This window comes from Nicotiana tomentosiformis, chromosome 2 (assembly GCF_000390325.3).
Source record: "Nicotiana tomentosiformis chromosome 2, ASM39032v3, whole genome shotgun sequence".
Classification (NCBI taxonomy): domain Eukaryota; kingdom Viridiplantae; phylum Streptophyta; class Magnoliopsida; order Solanales; family Solanaceae; genus Nicotiana; species Nicotiana tomentosiformis.
This window is the reverse complement of record NC_090813.1, coordinates 73,004,275-73,029,480: the sequence shown is the minus strand read 5'-3', so window position 1 is coordinate 73,029,480 and position 25,206 is coordinate 73,004,275. Positions and strand designations below refer to the sequence as shown.

At 35.5% G+C, this 25,206-nt stretch overlaps 3 protein-coding genes and 1 long non-coding RNA gene across 6 annotated transcripts; 3 read left to right on the top strand and 1 right to left on the bottom strand.

Annotated features, from left to right (window-relative positions):
• The first annotated feature begins 399 nt into the window (after positions 1-399).
• LOC138905063 (protein MAIN-LIKE 2-like) lies at positions 400-801 on the top strand. The gene has a single exon (XM_070193565.1). The coding sequence runs from the start codon at positions 400-402 to the stop codon at positions 799-801; it is 402 nt and encodes a 133-aa protein (XP_070049666.1).
• Positions 802-1,238: 437 nt separating this feature from the next.
• Positions 1,239-1,748, top strand: LOC138904832 (uncharacterized). The gene is made up of 2 exons (XR_011413479.1): positions 1,239-1,393; positions 1,476-1,748. It is a non-coding gene; the product is annotated as an uncharacterized lncRNA (long non-coding RNA).
• A 2,110-nt stretch (positions 1,749-3,858) lies between these two features.
• On the bottom strand, positions 3,859-14,176 carry LOC104100205 (uncharacterized WD repeat-containing protein C17D11.16-like). The gene is made up of 16 exons (XM_009607386.4): positions 14,000-14,176; positions 13,271-13,470; positions 12,767-12,843; positions 12,578-12,673; positions 12,349-12,475; positions 11,517-11,575; positions 11,375-11,440; positions 6,456-6,526; positions 6,260-6,356; positions 5,932-6,006; positions 5,720-5,818; positions 5,034-5,177; positions 4,929-4,958; positions 4,766-4,828; positions 4,543-4,620; positions 3,859-4,439 (listed from the first exon to the last, which is right to left on the bottom strand). The coding sequence occupies exons 1-16, from the start codon at positions 14,116-14,118 to the stop codon at positions 4,356-4,358; spliced, it is 1,485 nt and encodes a 494-aa protein (XP_009605681.1). The 5' UTR covers positions 14,119-14,176; the 3' UTR covers positions 3,859-4,355.
• A 4,242-nt stretch (positions 14,177-18,418) lies between these two features.
• Positions 18,419-24,935, top strand: LOC104100221 (non-classical arabinogalactan protein 30-like). Of its 3 annotated transcripts, XM_009607408.4 has the most exons (7): positions 18,419-19,659; positions 19,833-19,934; positions 20,031-20,095; positions 21,407-21,505; positions 21,798-21,877; positions 21,960-22,176; positions 24,393-24,544. In XM_009607408.4, the coding sequence occupies exons 1-6, from the start codon at positions 19,563-19,565 to the stop codon at positions 21,973-21,975; spliced, it is 459 nt and encodes a 152-aa protein (XP_009605703.1). In that variant the 5' UTR covers positions 18,419-19,562; the 3' UTR covers positions 21,976-22,176; positions 24,393-24,544. The 3 variants fall into 3 exon arrangements, with proteins under 3 accessions (XP_009605703.1, XP_018627654.1, XP_009605693.1); XM_018772138.2 differs by lacking the exon at positions 18,419-19,659 and having other exon boundaries at positions 19,666-19,934; XM_009607398.4 differs by lacking the exons at positions 18,419-19,659; positions 19,833-19,934; positions 20,031-20,095; ... (1 more) ...; positions 21,798-21,877; positions 21,960-22,176 and adding an exon at positions 23,442-23,971 and having other exon boundaries at positions 24,393-24,935.
• Positions 24,936-25,206: the final 271 nt, after the last annotated feature.

Here is a 25,206-nt window from a genome sequence, read left to right as displayed (position 1 = left end):
ATTTAAAGATGTTAAGCAATAAAAAAGAAAAATACTTTAATTAATATTATTTAATTTACAGTAGTCGTCATGGAGGTTCCGCATGTGCATCCCGGACCTGCCTCGCTAGAGCTACTGTTACTACAGGTCGAGCATAGGTCTTCGTACATATGGGAGGGGCAGTTATTGGCCCAGACTTTCTGTGCTAGAAGAGTAGACGATATGTGAGACTTTCTTTGGGTCCACTATCTTCATCCTCGTATAGTCAGACTCCTTGAGGATACGAGTTTCTATAGGATTATTGAGATCGGCTGGCTGCAGCTGGATTGATCGTTAATCACGGCTTTGATAGAGCGGTGGTGACCGGAGACGCACACATTTTATTTACCCATTGGCGAGGCTACTATCACGCTTCAGGACATGGAGGTTCTGTATGGGCTGCCGGTTGATGGACACTCTGTAGCTTTACCGCATGCTATTAGAGATTATACGGGATTGCAGTACCTGGAGATATTGCAGCGGCTCACCGGTTTTCAGCCAGTAGATGAGGCTGCATTGGTTGGGGCTAGTCGTCTGCAGTTGACGCCCGTCCGGCTGCATCTGGAGGCAATGCATACATATATTACGGATGATACACCAGATCTTCATATTAACCGATACACGAGGTTGTTGATGCTGCTTATGTTTGGAGGTATATTGTTCCCGTACACTTCGGGAAACCTAGTCAGCTTGAGATTTCTTCATCATCTTGAGCGACTAGATGATTTACATGATTATAGCTGGGGTGCAGATGTTCTTGGTTACTTGTACAGGCAGATATGATGGGCGAGCATGGGCACGCAGCGAGACATTACCGGATTTTTGCCGCTGATGCAGATGAAAACATAGTCAATTATTTTCATGATTATAACATACATAGTCGGTGAGGACGTGGTCCCCAACAAGGGGGCGTTAAGGCACCTGTTGAGGATGTTGGAGTTGATCAGTCGGGTGACCACCATGAGCCAGACCATGCTCCTAGAGATATGCCGTCATTCAGCCTTCAGCTTACTCCAGGGACTTCACAGGTGATCTCGTCAGCTCCATTGTTGATCGCGGGCACGACCATTACGCGATAGGAGTGGGATCAGTATTTTCCTGGTCCTCCAGAGCCATCGACGGTTGCTGATGATCGTCCGACACGAGATGTGGATAGTGGGCGCCGACTAAGTTATGGCTCATCATCGAGGGATCTTTTACAGTATTTGGTTCGTTTGTATTACTATTATTTATATTTATTTTTATCTCATTGATTAGTCATAAATATCTAAAGCATTTTTTTAAGGCATCATCCTCGCCCGTCACGGGGGCCACTTTGTGCGATACTGACATGCCTGAGACAGATGATTATATTCAGGGGTTCGTCGAGACCATGGTAAGAAAATTTAAATTTTTTTAGCTAATACGTACATTACTAATATATATTTCATATACTAAAATATCTTATTATTCTGTAGGTTACTGCTGGACCGACGGCCTCTTCTATCGAGCCTGCCAACCTTACTGACGATCATGATGCAGCGCATCCTCCGATAAAGAGAGGATGTGATGAGAATAATCCTGATAGTATAGCCGGGCGGGATGGGATACGTCTTAGGCCAGCAGCTGCTTTAAAGCATACAGGTTGTGGGACACATTGACTTTTTTTATTTTATGTACATATGACATTCAGTAAATCATAGCAACATTATTTATGGTTTACATTATATACGCATTATGTTTTTATTTCTCGGGTTCTTTGTTATTTTAATACTACGATACAAAAATAAACATAGCAACTTAACATAATTTAAATTCGGTACAACTAATGAAAATACATGACACGGAAAGCATAAAGATAAAATACTATACTCAAAGAACCAAAATGTGGTTTCTCCTGCACTGTCGCAAGTTGTCGTTGTAGTTTATGAATGGATTTTTACAAAATTCTTAACCTCTTTAAATAAGGAAAAAATCAGTCTGGGGTACAATTATTTGAGGTATAGCGCCTTAAATATGGGCGTTATACCCAGTTGAATTATTGTTATGTCAGTTAAGCCCAGAAGAATCATTGGTGAGTCACATAATATATATAGTGCGGTAAGTTAGGGTGTTATATATATAACGCCTTAAATAAGGGCGCTATACATAACTGGGCAAACGGCCATTAAGGTATAGTGCCTTATAAAAGGGCGTTATATATATTATGGTCACCAGTTTTTTTTTTCACACATTTTGGTTCTTTGAGTTCAAAAGAATCACATTTTGATTCCGGACTTATGTATCCCATACCATCTTTGATTTTTGGCATGTTCGTTTCCCTGAGATGAGGTTTAAGACTGGAGAAGAAGAAAGGGGGTGGTTAGGGGAGTGGGTCTGGTAACAAATACTAGGGCCAGATCCAGTTAATGGGTCGAAACTAAACTCAAATTTGATTTCTAAAAAACGTGTCACGTGGCCCAGTAGAAAATTACAACGCATTAATTTGAAGGCCCACCTGGTCATGAATTAGTTCTCTAAGTCATGAATTAGTTCATGACAAAAGACTTTGATCTTCTCTACATTAAAGAATTGATGTTCTCTAATAGCCAACTAAGAAAAGAATTAAGGGATCGTTTGGTTTGAATACCCCTTATGCTGAGATAAGTTATGTTGGGATTAGTTATGTTGGCATAAGTTATGTTGGATTATTTTTTATCCACTATTTGGTATGTTATATTAAAAATGACATTCATTGCATAATTTCTAAGAAGTTGTTTGTTTACAAAAATACCCTCTATCTTATTTAGCCTCCATCTTCTTGCTCCTTTATCCAATTGACATTTTAATTCTCACATCAACAAGTATTAAATAATTTTTTGAGGCTCTAGTTTTCCTTTGTTTGAAATATATCTACTGATTTCTTCTTCTAAATCTTCTTCCTAACTTTAATCCATGTTTCCTTCAGATGTAAGATAGCTAATTGCCATGTATAATACTACTGATTTCTTGGTCTTCTCAATTTTCATGGAATGTGTTGCGATTTGAAAAAAAAATCCACATTAGAGGTTCAAACCAAGATCCACAAGTTGTGAGAAAAGCAAAATGGAAGATTATATCAAAGTTGTTCTTCAATCACTACAACATAGCTTCTACATCCAAAGAAGAGAAGAAATCTTCCCCAAGAGCAAAGAAATTTGTAGCGGCATTGCTTTACCAATGTTGGGTAAAGAATGGGAAAAGTGATGTAGCAAAAGGGTTCGAGGCCCTTAGGGCTATTTTGGTGAATTTCGCTATTTTGCCGTGGGATAATAATCCCAGCATTAATTATCCCACTTCTCGAGAGGTATAAGTTATGTCAGTATTAATTTTAATATCGGAATAACTTATCTCAAGTTTGGTAATCAAACAAGATATAAAGTGGTATTAAATTTTTATACCAACACCATTTTTACTTATCCCTCCTACCAAACGACCACTAAAAAAATTTAAATTTGGAACTTGAGAGGATGGTTGATACTGATCCTCCCCATTCTACAGCGAAAATAACTACATGTCATTTTGTTCGTATTCTAAATTCAGTTAGGCATATTAATAAGAAACCTTCATTTTTAACGTTTTCTCTATCTGTCAGATTTTTCTTCATTACATTTGTTTTTGCTTAATAATTCATTGTAGACCCTACATTGAGAATATTCAGTAGAAAAAAAAAAAAAATGGACGAGGGCGGGCTAATATGAGTAGATTCAAATGCACCTTTTTGGAAGTAATACGTACATAGAAAAAATATTGAAGTATGCAAGAAAGATAATTTTTCTTCTGAGAAAATGGAAAATAGAACATTGAAAATTGTAAAGAAAATTAGCCATCAAGAGAGCACAATTTAAAAAAAGAAGCTAAAATTGAAAGTAGGACAATCTTGATCTATTCAGTAAACTTTCTTTTTCCGAATAGTGTCCGAACAGCTACACCTCAACTATTACACCATTGAAAACCTGCTACCTCCCACCCAACACAAGTACAAGATAATGCCTAACAACAAATAGAAAGAAATCACCTGACATTTTTTAATCTTTACTAAGTTTTGGAGCCCGGTCCCCACTACATGTTCATTGATCTTGTGTAGGTTATGTTTAAAAAACAAACCATTCTATATCTCAACTCAATACATAGGAGGAGATGATTTGTTATCTTGATTCCACAAAACTCTTCACTTCCTCTGTCACTTGGCCCAGGCAAGCAACAATAAAATTTATCATGATCATATGATAAATAATGGGAACCAATAACTACCCTACTAAAACACAAATCAAAATTGACAGATTAGCTAATATTTTCCCTATATAACTCAAAACCAATATTTAGAAACTACATTTACATTATGATTTGGGCAACGGCCCTTTTTGCGCGACATATTTCCCATATTTCTTCAACACCGCATCTTCTGAAGAAACATCCCATAGCTGCAAATGATAAGCAAAGACAAATTCTCAGTCATTTACAGCCCAAAAACCACAGAAACTAGAGCCGCAACAAACTAATCCTTTCAAAGAGAACACAACTTACCTGCAACTTCCCTTTAGAACCACCAATAGCAAGAAAAAAGGGGCAATCATCTGAGAAGGAAACAGAGAAGACAGCTCCCTGATAACAAAATAAAACGAAGTGGTCGTCATGATAGTACATCAATCAAAATGTATAACCGTCTAAAACCTTGTGTTCATGAAAGGTTGAAAGAAAAATATGTATCAAATAAATATTCAACCACAAAAATTTGCAAATCACATACGGCTTTTGGATTCCTTGATGCAATACAAGAAGGTTGATTGTTGCTCAGATCCCATAGTTTAACCTGCAGCACATTAATTAAATTAATCAGTGGAATAGCTCTCATCCCCCGGAATAAATCAAAACTAGGTACTAAGCAGCGAACAGAGACAACAAGAAAGTACCATCTTGTCCGTGGAACCAGTTGCAAGAAGCTGCCCAAAATACACGGGGAAAATGAGTACGGAAAAACGAATTAAAGGGTAACGCAAAAAAAAAGTTTCACATACATTTGGGACTAGAGGATTAAAGGACATCGAGGACACTGCTTTATCATGAGCATGGATGGTGAAACTTGGCTTTGTCGCAGAACTCGAATCAGAACTAGCAGCACGGATATCAAAACTAGTAACTGTACCATTCTCCAAGCTGACCTGAAAGTTTTACGGAACTCTATTCTGGTCAGCAATTCCTAATGTCCAATACACATCCAGATTAAAATCTCCAAGTAGATTTTAATACGGATTTATTCATCCTAACAAAAAAACTTTTAGGTCTCATACAGTTATAGGGAACAGAAATTTAGTGATTGGCCAAGGGGAAAAGATTACATGACAGATTGAATTTATCTAGTTTTTATTTTCATTTTAGTCCATAGGAACTAGGAAACAGATAAATACTTCTATTTTTCTGCATTAAATAAAATTAAGTGTCAATCAGCAAGCAAATAGATTATAGATAAACAAATATGCACATAATTTCAATGTCATCCCCCCCCCCCCTTTTTCCCCGATTCCATAGTATATTTACCTAACCAACAGACATAATGGCCCCATGTTGAGAAAATTATTCACAATCTCCACACTAACGATTCCCATAACAGAACTAAAGGTACTATCTAATCATGTAGCATACCAAACAAACAAAGCCTTGAAAAATAGATTGGGTAAGTCATAAACAGAGTGCAAGCACTGACCACAAATGAATGCTCAGAATGTGGATCCCAAGCCAAGCTTTCAACGTCAGCGGAAACTGGAAACTTATATCCACTGTGAGATGGATACCTCACATCCTTCTGCAAGACATGTTGAAAGTTGAATTAGCATCTTAAACTAAGAAGCTAATCCACAGTCCTAGCTTTCCAAAACAAAAAAGGGCAAAAAGGAAGAAGGAGAAAAGCTTTATCACCAAGCAAACTGTATGATCAAATGACCCACTCAGAAGAATCTGTGATGCAAATGGATTCCATGCAACTGCTTGAACCTGACAAAGCGGAGCAAGATGATGAATCTGCTTCTTTCATAATTTTGTAAGCAAGCTGCTGATTAATGTTTTACAAATAATTCAATTTTGATCAGATAGAATTTCAAAGAATAGTAAATGCATATTGTTTACTTTAACATGCAGAAGAGGTCTCCTACATAACAAAAGACTATAAGTGTATCGGGGGGTTTTCGGTCCTTGATACAAAACAATATGATGTTTAAACAACATGCTACAAAATTTTTGATTCTACCTTGTCAGTATGGTCGTTCATAGTGACAGTACAGCTTCTGGTATTCACATCCCAAACCTTGACTGATTGATCAGCACTAGCACTGGCAAGCATATTCCTGCGTAGAATGTTGGGACAAGACAACATATGAACTTTGACTATACCTCTCTAACGCAATCATACACTGATCAATCAGTGAACAATCAGAAATCCATACCTATATTCCTTGTTCCAAGCGAGACCAAGTACTGAATCGGAGTGGCTATCCTTTTTGTATTTGATGGTTTTCTACAAGTAAGAAAAAAAAAAGTTTTTTTTTAGAATTAGGTAAATGGCGCATAAGAAGTAAGTTTTGGGTTCACACAATTATCAAATCGTAAAGACCATCCACCATGCAAACTATCATTCCTTTTCTTTCATTTTCTAAAGAATGAGGTTTTAACACTGGTATTTGGTATGTGTTAAATAACTCTCACAAAATTGACCAGATTTGCTGCCATGACAGAAAAACAACAAAATGGTTATTTAAAGGTAGTTTCTCTTTTTTCTTTTGATGGGTGAAGAGGTAGTTTCTCTTCAAACCATATCATTGGTTAATTTAATTTTTAATATAGAAACTAATAATGCCAATAATCGACTCCTCGGCACATATACGCTTGCCCTGCATCGCATGCATAGTGTAGAGTAGAGGCGCAGAGAGTGAGTTAACCAAGAACATGTCAGTTGAACTGAAGTCCAAGCCCTTCAGACATCCAATAACAGAAATCGAAAACTAATACACTGCAGTTCCAACTAGCTGCTTGAATACTCAGACAAGCCTCTTATACATTAGAGCCTAACAATATCAAGAACATCACCACCTCAAGTTGCTCACATGGCCATCAATTAGAGCCTCTTAGACTACTAATATGGATAGTTCCTACCTCATAATATCAAGCATGAAAATACAGTACTATTGTGAAGATCGGGCAAGCCCAACAATCCATGCATTAATGAGTTACACTGCAGCATGGAGACACCAATCGTTGAATTATACGCAGTCAACTCTTTAACAATTTAGTAGGGTATCCCGCAAAAAAAAGGTCCACATTGGCGTTGAGGTATACGCAGCCCTTGTTTCCTTTGTACGGGAGAGAAGGAAATTTATTAACAGCATCATATATAAGTGGAAGATGACAGCCCTACATACATGAAGGAAGAAGGAAATTGGGACTACTAGAGATAAAAGCCTAACAATGACCATCAGTGATAGCCAAGTGTTGAAATTAACCTACTACTTTATTCTAAGGCTGACAAGTGGGCCGGTCTAGGCCCGGGACCGGCCCGGGACCGCGGGCCAGGACCGTTTGGACCGGTTTTAGTGGGCCTGGGCCGGTCCCTATGCTTTGGGCCCACCAGACCCGGGACCATTTGGCCCGCCAGGGACCGGGACCGGACCGGTCCCTTAGCGGGCCAAACGGTCCCAACGGCTATTTTTTTTATTTAAAAAAAATACGTTGGCTATTTATAAAATAGCCATTTAACCCAACCCCCAACTTTGCTTTAATCCCAAACTTTTTATAATTACACTTTTTTCCTATTTTCAACTATAAATACCCCTCATTCTTTCATTTTTTCTTACAAAATCATCAATCTATCACAATCTCTCTCTAATTTTCTTCTATAATTGCTACTATTGCTTACTTTATTGTTACAATTTGTGAAACAATTGTGAAGTTGGTGAATTGAAGTCTTCAACGATAATCAATTTTCAACAAGTTGTTCGTCAATTCGGTAAACTCGTTCCAACTCTTAAGTTTTAATATTATAATTTTGTTTGTTTTATTTATTTTCTATTACTTTATTAATTAAGATGGCTTCCTTAAAATAACTTTTTAGTAAAAATAAGGGAAAATCCAAGAGTGACGAATCTAGTGCTCAATCTGTTCCACCTCCACTACCCCGGGCTCCCCGAACCAAACTCCATATCCGTCCTACACCTGCTATTCTTGATAGCGATAATAGTTTATTACAATTTACTGAAAGTCAATTTTGCCATAATATTAGAGCTGGTGAACAATTAGACCATGAATTAATGAATGCTCTTTATTCTAATCCAACTATTGATGAAAATGATGACGAGGAAATAGATTTTGATGAAACTTAACCGGATGATGATACACCAACTAGTCTTGCTCCTTATGTTAACCCAACTAGTGATAAACCTGCTAATCCAAATGATGCTCCATCTGATACTCCTGTTACTACCCCTACTTTTTCTAGACAACCTAGCAAACGGACGGAAACATCTCCCATTTGGCCATTTTTTACTCGACTAATTCCAGAAAATAAGGCTAAGTGTAAAACTTGTGGCACGAAGTTAGTTTTTAAATATTTTGGATCGCGGGGGGACGGGAACTTTGGCTAGACACATAATGAAACACCCTCAAGATAGAGTGAGATATCTTCGTCTGAAAGCTTTGGCCGAGGGGAAAAGTCTACCTACTCCTAGTCAGGTTGACCTTAGTACTGGTTCAAATCAATTTCAACCGGGAATTAACACTGTTACCGGTGGTATTTTATATTATGATCCAAAAAAAGATCGGAAAGAATTGGCAAAAATGGTAACTGTTATGTGTTTACCCTATAATTTTCCTTCTGACCCTAACTTTGTGCATTATATTAGAAAAAATTTTAATCCTACTTATAAAGGTTTTCCTCGCACAACCGTAAAGAGCGATATTTATAAATATAAACATGAATATGAACAATATTTGCGCTATTTATTTACTCATATAAATTGTCGTGTTGCTATTACAACTGATATTGGTAGAAGTGGTAACGACTGTGATTACCTTACTGTTACCAGTCATTGAATTGATGAGGATTGGATAATGCAAAAGCGCATTATTTCTTATAGAATAATTAATTCACGTCACACAGGGTTGTTTATTGCTAGCACAGTTACAGATATTTGTAGATATTTTTGCATTAGTGATAAAATAATGTCAATTTCAATGGATAATGCTACTAGTAACACAAATGCTATAGCCTTTCTTACCACTACGCTAAATCCTGCATTTAGTGATATTTTTCATGTTAGATGTATTTGTCATATTTACCATTTAATTGTGGGTGATGGTATGAAAATTTTAAATATTGAAATTGAAAAGGTTAAAATGGCTCTTAACTGGCTTTTTTATTCAAACCGTAGAAGTAGACTTAGAGAATATTTTAAAAGATGCGATGAATTTGGCCTAAGAGAAAGAAAGGTTCCTAAACCTTGTCCAACTAGATGGAATTACATGTATGAAAGTTTGGTTGTTGCATATGAATATAGAAACCCCATAAACTCAACATTTAATGCACATGTAAGTGATGATGATGAGCACCTTACAAATGGGGATTGGGCTAATGTTAAAATACTTGTAGATTTTTTAGAAAAATTTCATATTGCTACAAATAAATTTTCTGGGCAATATTATCCTACTATTTCTAACTGTTTAGTTTATATTGCAGAACTTGCAAATTTGTTTGCTCATTTTTCAAAGGGTGGGGAAATTTATAAACTTGCTATTGATTCTATGAGAAAAAAGTTTAAAAAATATTTTTTCCCTATTCCCCCTATTTATGATGTTTCTGCTTTGTTAAATCCTTGTATGAAATTAGGAGGCCCTCATTTGTGGTATGAAACTGTTTATAATAGTTTAGCACTTGAAGATAAGGAATTGTCTCAACTTCCGGAAGCAATAGCCTCAATTAGAATAAATGCTCAAACTATTTTTAATACTTATCAAGTTGCATTAAATCATGCTAGACCAAATGTTCCAACTCATTCTTCTTCTGATTCTCAATCATCTAAAAGAACTGCGGGAGTAAGAGCACTTAGTGCTTGGGCGGGGTTTAGGGGTTCTCAAGGTTCTAGTAGTAGTGATTTTTCACAACTAAATGAGCTTGAAGTTTATTTGTCGCAGGGAATTGAGGAAGTGAATCCTGACGGCTCCTTTAATCTTTTGGAATGGTGAAAGGATAAAGAAAAACACTTTCCGGTTCTTTCAAGGATGGCCCGAGACATTTTAACTATTCAAGCTTCAACAGTGGCATCAAAGAGCGCTTTCAGTCAAGCAAGACTTCAACTAGGTGATTATAGAGCGTCTATGAGGAAGAGCTTGGAAAAATCAGTACTTTTCAGAGATTGGATCCGGTCGGAAAGAAGAAATTTTGGACTTGCTGAATCACAACCAGATGAAGACGAAACTTACAAAGAAATGCTAGCTGAACTTGCGGAGGATGTTGCTTCGCCCGGAAGTGGCGATGACCAAGCTACTTTTCCGCCGCCACCAACGGAAATTCCTCCGGACCTTGATAAATTTATGAAGTTTGTAAGAGATACCATGTAACTTGTATGAACAAAAATTAATATGTATTATGTAACTTGTATTTTGGCACATCTTGATTAGTTTCTTTTTCTTTTCAATGGTGGCATTAGCACCTTGTTGTGCTCATTCCATAGGGGGATGAAGACTAAGAAAGATATTGCCATATTTTTTAATGCTATAATAAAATTACAAGGCATTGCTTTGAACATCTCTTTACAATATTTTCGTCTTTAGACTTTAAATTTGAATTAAAAACAACAACAACAAACCCAGTTTGATCCCAACAGGTAGGTTCTGGGGAGGGTAGTCTGTACGCAGACCTTAAAAAATATTTAAAAATTTAGGTCACAATTTTATAATAAATTTTACAAGGCATTGCCTTAGATATTATTTTAACATCCTTTTGTCTCTAATTTCTATTTAATTTTTTTTTTTAAATCCGTTGGACCCACTTAGCCCATTTAGCCCGCGGGGCGGGACCGTTTAGCCCGGTACCAAACGGTCCCGGTCCCGGGCCGGTCCTTACAAAAAGACTGTTTAGCCCGGGACCGTTTGGCCCGTTTAATTTGGGACCGGCCCGGGACCGGGACCGTTTGGACCGGCCCACTTAGCCCGTTTAGGCCCGGGACCGGCCCACTTGCCACCCTTACTTTATTCAACAGAGAAACCAGGAAACTAGTCCACATGTTTTCTACCTTAACATATAAAACTAATTTCAGCTGAACAAGCTGACTTAGCATACAAGACCATTCCAATTGAAAGTTGGATTAAAGATTACCTTCTTCCCCTTTTTCTTTATGTCAGCGATTCCACCTAATACAGCAGCTGGTTGCACCTCATCCAACTACAAAGAATGAAGATAGTGCGATACGATCAGTAGTGAGTCGGGAGTTCATCAAGATCAGTGTGCAGCCACTTACTATGTCTAGGTCCCAAATTTCAATTGCTAGTTCCATTGAGCCCACAGCTATGAAGTTCCCTATCAACATATAACTCATTTATTAACATGAGCAAAGGAAGTACACCATCAAATATACAAAGATCAACTATTATAAATCTAAGATCAAACTGCATTAAATAGATTCATTGTGCCTAATTTCGGTGGTAAAATGGGTAAAAGAAAAGAAAAAATACTGAGGAGAAAAGAGTGAAACAATGGAAGAGCATATAGCCCGATCGCAAATTAATGTTTGCGGATGGTTTTGAAAGGTTTGCCTTCTAAACAAGTGTGTAGTGCTGGTGGCTGCCATTCTACCAAACGCTACAGGCCAGGAAAAAGGTAAGCAGGGTGAGAGAAATGCAACTTAAATAGACTTTATCATAGCATTTTTATTAAAAGGTCATCTTATATGGCAAATGAATCTCTTAGCTTAATACTAATTATAAAAAAGCAGTACTCCTATATCATAGTGAGCAGCATAATTTCTTTAGCCTCTGAAATTATTGAAATCTACCAAGGTAAGGAAGCACAGGGAAGCGCCGATGCCAAGGGCTTTAGAGCAAAATCAACTAAAGAGTGGGCTTTTAGTGAAGAACAAGTGCTAATGAACAATTGCCAAAAAAATGATGTCAATGATTAGAGCATGTCCAAACAATTATTATCTGGACAAGAGAAATGAAAAACATAGATAACGAAGTGAAATATAGGAAGTAAAAATGATGTCAAAGAATTGCTTCTGAAAGTTATATATGTTCAACAACCACTAAGAGAAAAAACTTCAGTAGCAAGCTCAACTTCAAGCAGAACCTTACCTTTCCCCTCGTCACTTTTAATAGGGCAATCGAGCCATGCTGTGCAGAGAGGAAACGCAGGAATAATAATCTCATGATGAACATACATGTTTACAGTACCATCTGATAAAACTTCCAAAATCCAAATCTGCTGGCACGGATGAACGTTACAAAATTAAAGGTGGCCAAATGAAATTACCAGGGGCATACAGATGAAAGTATAATTAAGTCTGAAGTTAGTTTTACTTGCCTCAAGATGACTGACATCATCATCATTGCTTGCACAAACTATAATAGAATCATCAGGCTTTATTGTCATATCCTCATCCTCCTCTGAGTCACTGTCCTGAGAGAAGAATTTCATCCGTAAGTAAAATGGAAAATACTTCAAAGGAGCCAACGTGAGGGACTGAGGGAAAACAAATGGTCATTCTGCAACCTTATCCTTGAGATATGGGTCCATGTCATTACTTGGGTAGTACAAGTCTTTGAGTCCCGAACCGAAAAGCTCAATGCCTGACAACACCAAACACATGCAATGAGAGAGAGAGAGATGCAAACTGAATCAAAATCCATTTAAAATTTGACAATTAGGAATAAAAGTGGGAACAGCTTTCCAAGTAAAAACTGATATGTCATAGTGGAGACTAAGCTAGTCCCTGGGTGCCAGTAGAGGCGGATTTAGGATTTAGTTTCATGGGTTCAACCTCTAAGTTTTTTAGCATTGAACCCATTGTATTCTTAAAATTATGGGTTAAGACATGTTATTTGTTGCAATATTAATGAATTTTTATCCATATATTTATGCTCTGCGTAGAAAATAATGGGTTCAGATGAACACGGTGCCCGAGTGCTTCATCAGTTACGCTATATATAATAATGAAGGGAAAAAAAAAGTATTCAACCCAAGTGAACATATCAGCTAATAGGGTTATTGAGTTACCATCCTCCTCATCATCGTAGTTTTCCATCTTCAATTCCTTTAAACCATTTGTTATGTTATCAGTTTCTGGAGAGACATCTTTTGTAGCTTTTCCAAGTGCATTAGCAGCTGCTAATGCAACAGCAACTTCATCATCCTCGTTTTCCTTGGATTCATCAACATTCATATCTTCTTCAGCTTCCTCATTATCACTATCTTCACTGCAAGGAAAATAAAGCAACAGACTTTCAAGAGTAAGGCAAAGCAACGATTACACAAAAGGAAGTTTCAAGTTCGGTTCCAATACAATACAAACAATACAATAACTAGTAACTACGCCTCAGTCCCAAACAAAATTGGGGTCGACAATATGAATACTTACTTCTTTCTTTAAGCTCAACTCAAATAATAAAATAGTAGTAATAATATTAAAAGTTCTCCAACAAATTTAAAGCTTTTTCTTCCATTGTGCAATCTCTTTGGCTAAGTCTGCATTGATTCCAACGACTTGATGTTCTTTCGAGATAACTTCTTTCTATGTGATTTTAGGTCTACCTTGTTCCATTTCTAACACCTTCACTGACCATAGTTTCAAACCTAAGGACCAGTACATCTTTAGGGCGATGCAAGACATGATAACAGTATCAAGTTCAGTTCCAATTACCAAATATTCTAGGTCTTAAATAGGTCAATATCATTTATTTTTAGGCATACCAAAAAAAACTTGCAAGAAAAAAAAAACAATAATACCTTTTATCAAGGAGGCCACACTTCAAAAGCTCCTCGATTTCTTCCTTTGAAGGGGGCTCAACCGCGGCTGGAACTGCCTTGGCAACCCCTTTGGGAACCCACGAAATAGCTGCTATCATTTTTTACACTGCGCGGCTCTACGGTAAGGCAGGCGAAACACTTGCCTTAGACCCCAAATATTTAAGGCCCCAAAAATATATATTTTATAATTATATAGGGAGTATTAGTTAATGAAATATTTCAAATTTTTATATTTTAAAAATTTTGGTTGAGATAGGTTTGAGTGAGTTACTCCCTCGAGTCCACTTTATTTATCTTTTTGTTATTTTTACATATGTTAAAATATTTGTTTTTTAATATTAATTAGCAATTAAATTAACTGTATTAATATTTACTATCTCTTCACGTTTTTTTCATATTTATATTTGCATAATGCTATTTTGGGATTTGGGATGTGATGATTAGCAACTCCAAGAACCGAAGCAACCAGTAGAACTCATTGAAAACTTTGTGAGCATCAAAGACAAGACTATTTTAAATTTTCAGCAAGAAATCTCAGAACTATAAAATGGAGCCAAAAAATTTCAATATTTCTTCTCCAATTTTATTTTATAAAAATAATTAACATGAATTGTAAGAGATGAAATGTTCATTAGATTTTATAAGTAGTAGTACGTGGACTACTAGAGAAGTGAAACGCCAATCTGAGATGGATGAATCCAATTGCATTGGAAAATAAACATAAGACATACTCCAACGCCGTTTATATTAAGGGCAAATTTGCAAATAAATAATTAATTCAATCTTGAAATATGAAAAAATCAAATATTTTGGACCACAAAAAAAAGCCAAAAAATCAGATAAAGTGGACGGAGGGAGTAATATGATAAATCTTTTCTGTCATTAAATTAAACAATATATTTACCTTTTTATCTATTTTACTTTTCTTCTATGTATACTTTTTTTTCATGTTTCTCACGATTTTACTTTCTAATTTTAATTGAGATTCTCTAAATTAGCTATTCTTTTTGGCACATTCGTACATCAAAAAGCAAGTTCTTTTGTGTCTCATTTTTTAACAAAGGAAATTTTCAAGGTAAGTGTTACATGTTAAAAAATAACTCGGTGAGTAATGCGCTAACCCCTTTATCATTTTCACTTAATACCATATCTTTGTATAGATGAGAATTTAATATCGTGACATGCGCCTATCCGACACATCATGCTTATATGATGCGCTCTCACATTAGGCCTTTTTAGAGTCTTGTTATTCTATGAATTTTATGAAAAAAAGTTCAAGGGTCTTTTGATATATTTTAATTTTAGCCACCAATTTTATTGAGACCATTGTCGCACGAACATATTGTTCAACCAACTTCATTCGCATTTGTTAACTGAATGGCCCATTCGATGTCGTTCTTGTCATTGTTGTTTTATCTTAATTGAACTCTATAAAATTTAACTGAGAATATCAAGAATTAATGGGTGGCTCAAGAGGGAGGCTAGTAAAACCTTGAAGATTTTGAGGCCCAAAAATAATTTAGTAGTGAATTTTATGATTTTATTTTAGCTTAGACAATATTAAAATTTGTAGAAAAATAAAAAGTATACAAATTTTGTAAAAAGGAAAGAAAAAGAGATTGTCTATTATTTAACAGTAAAATACTTTAGAACCTTGAATTAGACTACTTATATTTTCATATTGGTAAATATAATTTTTTACAACGATATCAAAGGAAATTTGCAAATACATGTCTAATATTTTATTTATTCAAATCATTATTTACTAATATAAATAATATTATTATGTAGAGTTAAAGGCTTTATATCATTTAAGAATATTATATTATAACAACAAGCACGAAAAAATTGTAATAATAGTTTTTTTTCATATGTATGTATGCATACATATACGAATTCTAGCATAAAAAATACAAGGCCTTTTATTAAAATTTAACTTTAGGTCACTAATTTTATTGAGCCATCATTGTCCACAAGCAAAGCAAAAATTGAAAAATCAAAATAATCTGAAATTTTACAATTTTTTCTATAAATACAAAAAATGAACTTTGTAATGGAACTTTAGTAAAGAAAGTAATAAAGCTATAGTTGAATATTCACTGGAGGTTGTGCGTCGTCGGTTAACGGCACCGGTATTGGAGTTGCAAGATTCTTTTTACAAAACGTGATAAACGATGAGTTAGTTATATGAATTTATAAAGAGAGGGTATTTTAAAAGTAAAGAGAAGTTTCTTAGGGTATATTTGCTACAATAATGAGCAAAATCTCACTACTATGATTCGGGGCAAGCCGCGATAGATTTTGGGCATGAAAAGGAGCGTTTGTGTCCGCTTATACTTTGAATTAAAATCTTTACAAAATTAACCGACCGGATTTACTGTTAATTTTTTCTAAATGGGTTGTAAAGTAACTAAAGTACTAAACTCTTGTGTTTTATTTGTTTGTCTATTTAACAGTAGTTGCTCTTTGTACCGACGATCTATAACTTCAATTAAAAAACCCAAGCCTCGCCCGCGGACAGGCCCTTGACTACATCTTTCTTCACTAATTTAGCCATTTTTACCGGCGATTTAGGTTCCAACCACCTAGTTTCTAGATGAATTTTTCAGCCATCGATCCATTTGACTTCTTAACTTTTACGTATATTATTGGTTTGAGATTAATTTAAATGAGAAATTATGGTCGGTTCAGATTCGTATAACCGAACTGAACTTGTTTTGGACTGAAGCGTATTAGTTGTTGTAACGAAAATCTACTTTTTCTAACAACTTATGCTTTTAATTGAGATGGTACACAATTTAAAATGGCATGCAAGAGGTTCTCGGTTCAAAGTCCGAGCAGGATGCGATTTATAAAATGTATTCCTTGAATGTGCTCCGTAAAACACATTCCTAAAATGTGATTTGTAAAACACATTTAACGAATATGATTGTAAACTGAATGCGATTTGTAACGCGTTTTGAAATATGTGATATGTAAAACGCATTCATAAGGGAATAAATGCGCATTTCACGAACGCAATTTGCAAACTCATTTCATGAACTATTTTATATCTCCTCAATAATGACAAAAGACTGCTCTTAAAAGCAAACTTGCTCCTATATACGATACCATACCACATAATTTTGTTTTCCTTCCTGCTTAAGCCACTAGTTCGGATGGAAATCCTAATCAGGTATAACATAGATATTCGTCTAAAATAGCTCCGACGCATCCAACTTAGCGAAACAATATTCCATTCTTTTCGATTCCGCATTGGCGACGAGTGATTTGTAAAATGCATTTAACAAACGTGACGTAAAAATGCTTTTCCATAGTATGATTTGTGAACACACATCAAATTAAGTTTTTAAGTCGCACTAGATATGTTGTTATTGTTGTTGTTGTTGTTATATTCTCGATTTTGTGACCAAATTACCATCTGCAATGCCTTGTAAGAGTTAAAAAGAGAAATATATATTTTTAGCCTCTCTTCAAATAATAGCCGATTATATATATATATATATATATATATATATATATAATATTTTATATATTATTTTGGCCAATGCAATTATTTTTAGGACTAACTAGTTTTAAAAACTAGATATTGTATAAGAGTGTTCAAAGCTACATGGTGCCATTTCTTCTTTGTAAAGAGAGCATGTTGGGCCCAAATGTAGTGGGCTTATAAGGCTAGCCACAGACTGATAATTGAAAAATAATAAGCATTTATAAAGTCATTGAAAAATAACCATTATCTTACTGCAATAGAGATTGGGGCACCCGTATATGAACTTCCAGCATATTATGCTGGATCATTATATTATGCTGAACTCCAGTATATTATGATAAAAGTTTACATGTAAAAATTCGAACTCTAATATATTATGCTAGAATATTTTCTGTATTTTGAACAGTATTTTCGTTCAAATTTATTTTATGTGAAAATTGGCTAAATTTTGATTAATTTTGAAACTGTGCTTATTTTTTAATTATCGGTAAATCTGGCTATTTTTCGATTCCATATCCATTTTCTATTTTTCTTCTTCCTCCATATCAAGTATCAACACAACCACAAAACCCGTATAACAATGGCGGGAGTTTGAATTACAGCCCCCCAAAAAAATAAAAAATCAGTGTCAGCTATCAATTCGAGTCAAAAAATGGAAAATCCAAGTCACAGTGATGTTGATTCTCTTCGCAGGTTTCTTATTTTTAAATTTCTCAATTTCAAGCTACAGTAATTTATTTGTGCTTATTTAATGATATTTGTTTTTTGTTTTGAATATTATGGTTATAATAGGAATATTCAAGAGTTTAGAGATATTCAAAGAAGCTGTATTGAAGATCCAGAGTCATGCGGTTTAGAATTGAAGAAATTACTGGAAGATTCTGCACTTCAGTTTGAGGTACAAAAAAAAGAAGAAGAGAATTTTGGAGATTCTCGAACTTTATAGCACTTTGTTTTTATTTTTCACTGCTTTATGGATAGTTTGTAAATATTCAAATTTTAGTTAAAAATGAATTTATTGTATTAACATTTGCGTGATTTAGCTCCAGAAGTTGGTCAGGTTAAATTGACTAGTTGAGCATACTCGTTTATCATTTTGATATATTAGAATAGAATTTGCAGTTATCTTATATAACTTGTTTTCCCTGCTCTCACGGGGAAGTTATTTTCCTGATTTTTAAGGAACTTGTTTTCCTATAGAAAATATTCCGACCAATCAAATATGAGAAAATTTGAAAATATTTTTTGAAGAATATTTTCTTCCATACCAAGCACACCCAAAATATCTAAAGAATTTAAGTTATGACAGTGTAAAAAATATTTATATAGGTCACTTTAAAGCTATGTTGCTCGGACTCTTTAAAAGTGCTGCCGCACCCATGCCGTATCCTCCAAAAATGCACTAAATTTGGAAGATCCGACACATACCCAACAACATTTTTGAAAAGTCCGAGTAACATAGCTTTAAAGGACATTGCAGGTAATTCTATTAACAAGTATTGATTGTTAAACTAGCATAAAAGGTGATTAACCTATTACAACAGGTTAAATTATACTGGTGGTGTAAAAATTCCTTTATACTGTCAGTGTATATAGCTAAAAGAAAAATAAATTAACTGTTTTCAGTTGTGCCTTTGGTTGAGGAAAATGTTCTGGATTATTTTCCACTGTTAGTTGGATATATCTTTGAGTGGTGTAGGTTGAAAACAATGTCTAAGAGTTATCGAAACAAGTAACATGGAGTACGAGTTGGGATATTTGGAAAGGAAAATGACTCTTGTCATAAGCTAAAGAAGCCATTTTCCACTTTTATGTGGAAATTATTTTCATTGAAGAAAATATTTTTCACTATTTACGATAACCAAACAATGAAAAATGATTTCATCAAACAAGACATTATTAACGATACCAAACACGTTAGCTCCGAAAATTATCAATTTGACTCTGGATAAGGGACAATGAATGAATAAATTGGGACCAAGAGAGGTTCTTTTTAAATTTGATTTTTTTTCTTTGACGGCCTGAAATGTTCACTATATTTTTCTGTCAATGTCGTGTTTGTTCTCTGTGTATGCTTTTGCAGGCAAAGTGGAACATATATTGTATGATGCTTCAGAAGTTAGCTTCTCTTCTGATCAGGATATAGGTAGAAGAAAAGCTTTTATATCTTTTTTTTGCTCCATGTGTGTGTGTTGGTGTCTATGTATTACACACACACATATATGTTTGGCAGGAGCTTTATTATACACACAGACACACACACATATATCTTTGGAGGGAGCTTTATCTTCCATTTAAACCTCGTTTTTGCAACTTCAGATGAATTTTGGGAATATTTGAAGAATGAGCTAAGCACAGAGGAGGCTAAAAATGCAAAAATAGCAGATGAAATTGAGGAGCTTTCAAGGGAATATGTTGAAGGTGCTGAGGATTCCTGGTGGTTTTGGAAAGTTCAGATATATGTGGGACTAAGACGTTGCCTGAGCTCTGATTTTGATATGTTTTCTTTTTCTGTAGGTTATAGCAAATTGGGGAACGGGATTGAAGGCTTAAGTTGTTCTTTGGAGCTTATTGAATCACAGGTTTGTTACTGTTTATCCCCTGATGCTACTTGTACATAAACTGAGTTTGTTGATTAGGGAGGGCTTGAGGGGGATTGCTTGCAGGTATAATAGACACATTTACTTGGTTCCTTAACAACTGGACATGCTATAGTTTTATGGTATCTGTCTGTCTTGTTCGTGTAGCTGATTGAACTAAAGTGTTAAAGATGAAATACCAAATAAACTGCAGGTGGGTGGAAGAATGTAAACTGTGACAATTTCTAACTCTTCCGTGTGATCTAATTCTCTATTGAAGTTGTTATTAATTATGGTAGTGCATAAGATTTTGATAACTTTTCAAGCTTGTTTGGCAGTAATGGACTTCATTCTGTTGCACGCTTACCGTATCTTCCATGTATAGGGAGCACATAAGCACAAAGTTTTCATGATGTTGCTTCTGTGAAGATACGAAGAGGGATCATCATGCTCTTATTTGGTGACAGTGGAAAAATTTGGTAGTTTCATTGATAAGAAAAGACGTGCAAAAGTTTGGTGATACTTAGAAATGAATATTATTTTCCTCACTAGCCTCATGTAAATTCTATGAATGTGGTTAGATGTCTGAAAACATAGGGAGGTGTTGTGGAAGATAGCATGTGTTATGTTTTGGGAGCATTTTTCTCCGCATGATTAATAGTGGGTGAATGGACTATGGAACAAACATTAAGAAGCAGGGACTTGAAAAATTCTTAGCTTTTCCTGCCCATTTGTTTTGTTTAATATCTCTTATTTTGGCTGGAAGTAAGTTCAATCGTTGTGTTTATTTTCTTAAGAGGATGAGTGAGTAAGGAAGTTTGTGTTTGCCTTTTGTTTGGTAGTGAGTCGGCTCTGCAGTTTCAAGTTCTACGTGAAGAATATTGTGGCAAGAAACTTAAATTTGACCAACGGCTAATGAATTGCATAATTGGAACTTGCATCTTCTTTATGGGGTCTCACTTCTTTCAGTTGCAATCCTTACATAATTCTACTGTGTGTTCTTTTCATTTGAAAAATAATGGTAAGTTGTCAATCATGGAATCCTTTTAAGTGGAAGATTAGCATGTATACTTTTGCTATACTGCTGAAGCAGTTAGTTTTGATAAAATTACCAATAGAGAAAGTTTCACTTTTATCAGAAGTTGAGTTTTACTTGCTTGGTGAACAATTTCTTGCCCTTTTCTATCTTTTTCTCTTTTACTTGTCCAAGTCTTATGTTCAATCTTATCATGCTTCTCTGTGTCTTAGCTCTCCTAACTTTGTTCAAATGCTCGTCATTGTTATACTTATTGTATTTTATGTTATATGTATTAGGGACTTGAACGTGGAAGAGTACTGGCAAATTTTGCTTGTTCTACACCTGGAGAAGATAAAGGAAACTTGTCAAATGCATCTGCAGAATATAACTTTAAGGTTCTTACATCTTTTCCGTATTGCAAGACAACTTAGAGTCGCTAGATATCATTATCTTAATGCAATTTTGACCTTACAATTTGAGCGCTCTCTTATTGAGAAATAACAGTTATCTTGCTGTCAGTTGCTGATGCATCAATGATTTTTAATGTATTGGTGGTCTCAAGTATCACATTGTATAACAACCTTTCTACTGTGAACTGCCAAAGCATATTTGCTGTTGCTCCGTTATTTCTTTAAAAGAAAACTGAAGGATACCCCTACTGTATCATTGTTTCTCCTTTTAATGTAGATCTTAGAATTAGGTAATCAGCTTGAGAAGAGCAACATGAATTTGAAGTCATTGCAAGATCTCGAGAGTACTTTCAACAGGTATTTTCCAAAATAGACTCTGCATAGCTCTCTGTACTCTCTCTTATCTAACGTTGGTGCATTTAATTTACGGTATGATCAGGTTTGAGGCTACATAGGAGTTTGAAGATGCATGTTCTGGTCTTAAGATAGTTGAATTTGAGGGGAACTGCATCAGATTATCTTTGACAACTTCTATGCCAAACTTAGAAAGCTTGCTGCAGTACCAAAAGATTGTTGATGGTGTTGAACCACCAGAGCAAAATCATGAGTTGTTAATTGAACTGATGGATGGAACCATGGAGCTAAAACATGTTGAGGTATAGTTTATCAGCACTATGTGACATAAAAATTATGAGTAACTCATTTTTCTTTCCACTGACAAGATGATGTTTCAAAAGAGTACAAAGTGGCATAACTTTATACGTATGAAATGCTAGCATGTCACCGAAAACAAATCTAAAAATACATTTAACTTTCTCCGGACAGGACGTTGGCTCAAAATGGATTTATTAACCTTCTTCATATCTGCCACAAATTAGAATACTTGTCCACTTTTTGATACATGGGCTACATACATTCTGTAGCAACTAGCAAACAGTCAAAAGCCTAAATATGCCTGGTGTTGAAGTATCGAAACACCTTAGGCTAAGACAATTGGATTTGTTCTTACGAAGAGTATGTTAGATGAGATACAACAAGCCATATGCAGAAATTGAAAACTCGATCATTCCGTGTTATCCATTTTATTTGAGTGCTTAAAAGAATGGGAGGGTTTATAAGTCATATAATCTGTTGATATCATCAAGATAATTTAACATAGTTTGTTTACTTAGTTTTTAAGTTATCAAATCATATTGGTTATAAAATATATTATAGAACTTAACCACAAAATTCATAAAATCCTTGAGTTACCCCTACACAAGTTAAAATATTTCAAGTCTACAACCGAAATTCCTCGAGAAGAAAACCAAGACTTAAGAGGCAGGCTTTTCAGCTAGCCGTTACCTCTGGAGTTTTGGGTTGTAGGACTCCATAACCAGTTTTCACATACAGACAGAGACTTATGACAGAACACTGACCTAGCTATCCCCCCCCCCCCCAAACCCATAAACAAAACAAATGGGTACTAGTAACTAGCGTACAGAAGACTCTTCCAATTCTAAATTCAAGGAGTACAAGGGCAAAACTGAAAAAGAAAGAATTAAAGATAAAAGAGAAAGCTGATGCGTACTGTTTCAAATTATCTGTGCCTTAATTGACTTTAATCACAAATTAATTGAAATGGAAAAGCCATTGGAATGCAGTGCTGTCTCCTTTATAACCATTTAGAGGACTAAGGATGTTACTATTACATGAAAACGAAGGTCATTGGAAACTTGTACGACGCATGGTTAGATGTGCAAAGTTAACATGCCCCCTCCTGCCCTCTGCATGTGAAGCATTTAGCCATCTGTACAAAATCTTTATTTCTTGAACATGATATACCCCTTTTGTCCTAATCCTCATTCTGACCCCATTAAAATGGCCCCCACATTTATGATTCGTGTTTTTATTTTTATTTTTTTGTTCATAATACTATAGAATATGCCTCTTCCAATTCCCTATAAGTGTAATCCATTTCCCCTACACTCTCCTACTCAGAACTCAGTTCACAAAGACCATTTGGCAAAATGGCTGCCTTTGGGGTCATTCTAGTTTTAGTACTTAGCTCATTTACAGTTCTTGGCCAAAATGAAGGCATTGTAACTTCAGAACTAGCTCCTCATTCCCTTGTTAGCTTCCCACCTGTTGAAACCCCTAAGCCTCATAATGGTGGCCATCACCACCACCACCACCACAACCACAAGCACTCCCAAGCCGCAGCTTCTTCTCCTTCTCACTCTTCACCAACACCCTCATCACCACCAGTCAAACTACCGTCTCCGCCTGTTAACCCACTAACTCCACCTGCTCATTCGCCTAGTAAACCACCAACTCCGCCTGCTCATCCACCAGTTAAACCACCATCTCCTCTTCCAACCAGGAAGTTTGTTGGTGTAAGAGGAGTTGTTTACTGCAAATCTTGCAAGTACAGGGGGGTTGACACTCTCTTGGGAGCTTCTCCAATTCAGGGTCCCTTCTCTTTTTAACTATTCTTTTTTTTTTCATTGTATATGACACTTTATTTTATATGTGCTGTAAACGATATATAGTTTTCCCTTATTTTTTATATGAACTTGTTTGAGTGTACATAAAATTTAAAAATAAAATATTTTAAAAAGGATATTAGTACCACATAAAATGAAACAAATATGTTATAAGACTACTATTCATTTAACTTTTGAACCTACCATTTTATCTTAACGACATCTTCTAGTAAAAAAAATGTCATCACATTATTGAATCACAAGTCGTAGAAGTATTTCAGTTTGTCTTTTTCAAATTTAATGGCTTGGTCTAACTCCGTCATGAGAAATGGAACAAAAAAAAGCAAATGAGGACCATTTTAATTTTTCCTTAATGTATTAGGCTGATGGATCTTTTTATGGTGCAGGAGCTGTGGTGAAGCTGGCATGCAACAACACAAAGTACCACCTAACAGCCCTAGGCACAACAGACAAGAATGGTTTCTTCTTCATCCAACCAAAATGGCTGACCACAGCAGGTTACCATAAGTGCAAGGTGTTCTTAGCAAAATCACCAAAACCAGAGTGCAGTGTCCCAACAAATTTCCACAATGGACAAGCTGGAGCCATGTTGAACCCTGCACCACTGCCACCACCAGCTCCAATGACATCAAAGCCAGTGGATTCTGAGACAGGGGTTAAGCTCTTTAATGTGGGACCTTTTGCTTTTGAGCCCTCAAAGAATCTGCCGTGCAAGCAGTAGTGAGATACTGTGTTGAGTGTTCATTATCTAAGCCAGTATTTTGATTGTTTGGGAACTGGGAAAGTGATAAGCTATAGTAGTACTAGAATGTTGGGAACTGGGGACTGTGTTTTGAGACTTTCAATTCTTGTTGTTACTTTTGCTTTTCTTGTTTTTGTGAATTTTATTTTTTAATGATGATGTAGTAGTGTTAGGCTGTTTGCTTTGATGGTGGTTTGGTCTGTCATCTCTGGCTTGGTTGGTTTTATGATACAATTAACATTGAACAAATAATATTAGGAGTATTTAACTTAGCATTTCTTTAAAAAGAAAATATTCCTCCTACACATAGGAGCAGACACAGCATGATGCGACTTTTAATGCGTGTAAGATCTGATGTTTAAGGCTTTTTACCTTTATGCCTAAGCATTAGTTTCCAGAAACATGTCGCCATATTTTGCAACAAAATAAAGAAAAAGGGAAAAAACAATAAGTGAAAA

What these genes read in the sequence shown, in the direction of transcription:
- LOC138905063 (XM_070193565.1), top strand. Translation starts at nt 400, where the DNA reads ATGGAGGTTCTGTATGGGCTGCCGGTTGATGGACACTCTGTAGCTTTA.
- LOC104100205 (XM_009607386.4), bottom strand. Translation starts at nt 14,118, where the DNA reads ATGATAGCAGCTATTTCGTGGGTTCCCAAAGGGGTTGCCAAGGCAGTT. An exon ending in ACCCATATCTCAAGGATAAG is followed by an intron (nt 12,674 to 12,766) that starts GTTGCAGAATGA and finishes TTCTTCTCTCAG; the next exon opens with GACAGTGACTCAGAGGAGGA. An exon ending in TTAATCCTCTAGTCCCAAAT is followed by an intron (nt 4,959 to 5,033) that starts GTATGTGAAACT and finishes TATTTTGGGCAG; the next exon opens with CTTCTTGCAACTGGTTCCAC.
- LOC104100221 (XM_009607398.4), top strand. Translation starts at nt 23,530, where the DNA reads ATGGCTGCCTTTGGGGTCATTCTAGTTTTAGTACTTAGCTCATTTACA. An exon ending in GGGAGCTTCTCCAATTCAGG is followed by an intron (nt 23,972 to 24,392) that starts GTCCCTTCTCTT and finishes TTTATGGTGCAG; the next exon opens with GAGCTGTGGTGAAGCTGGCA.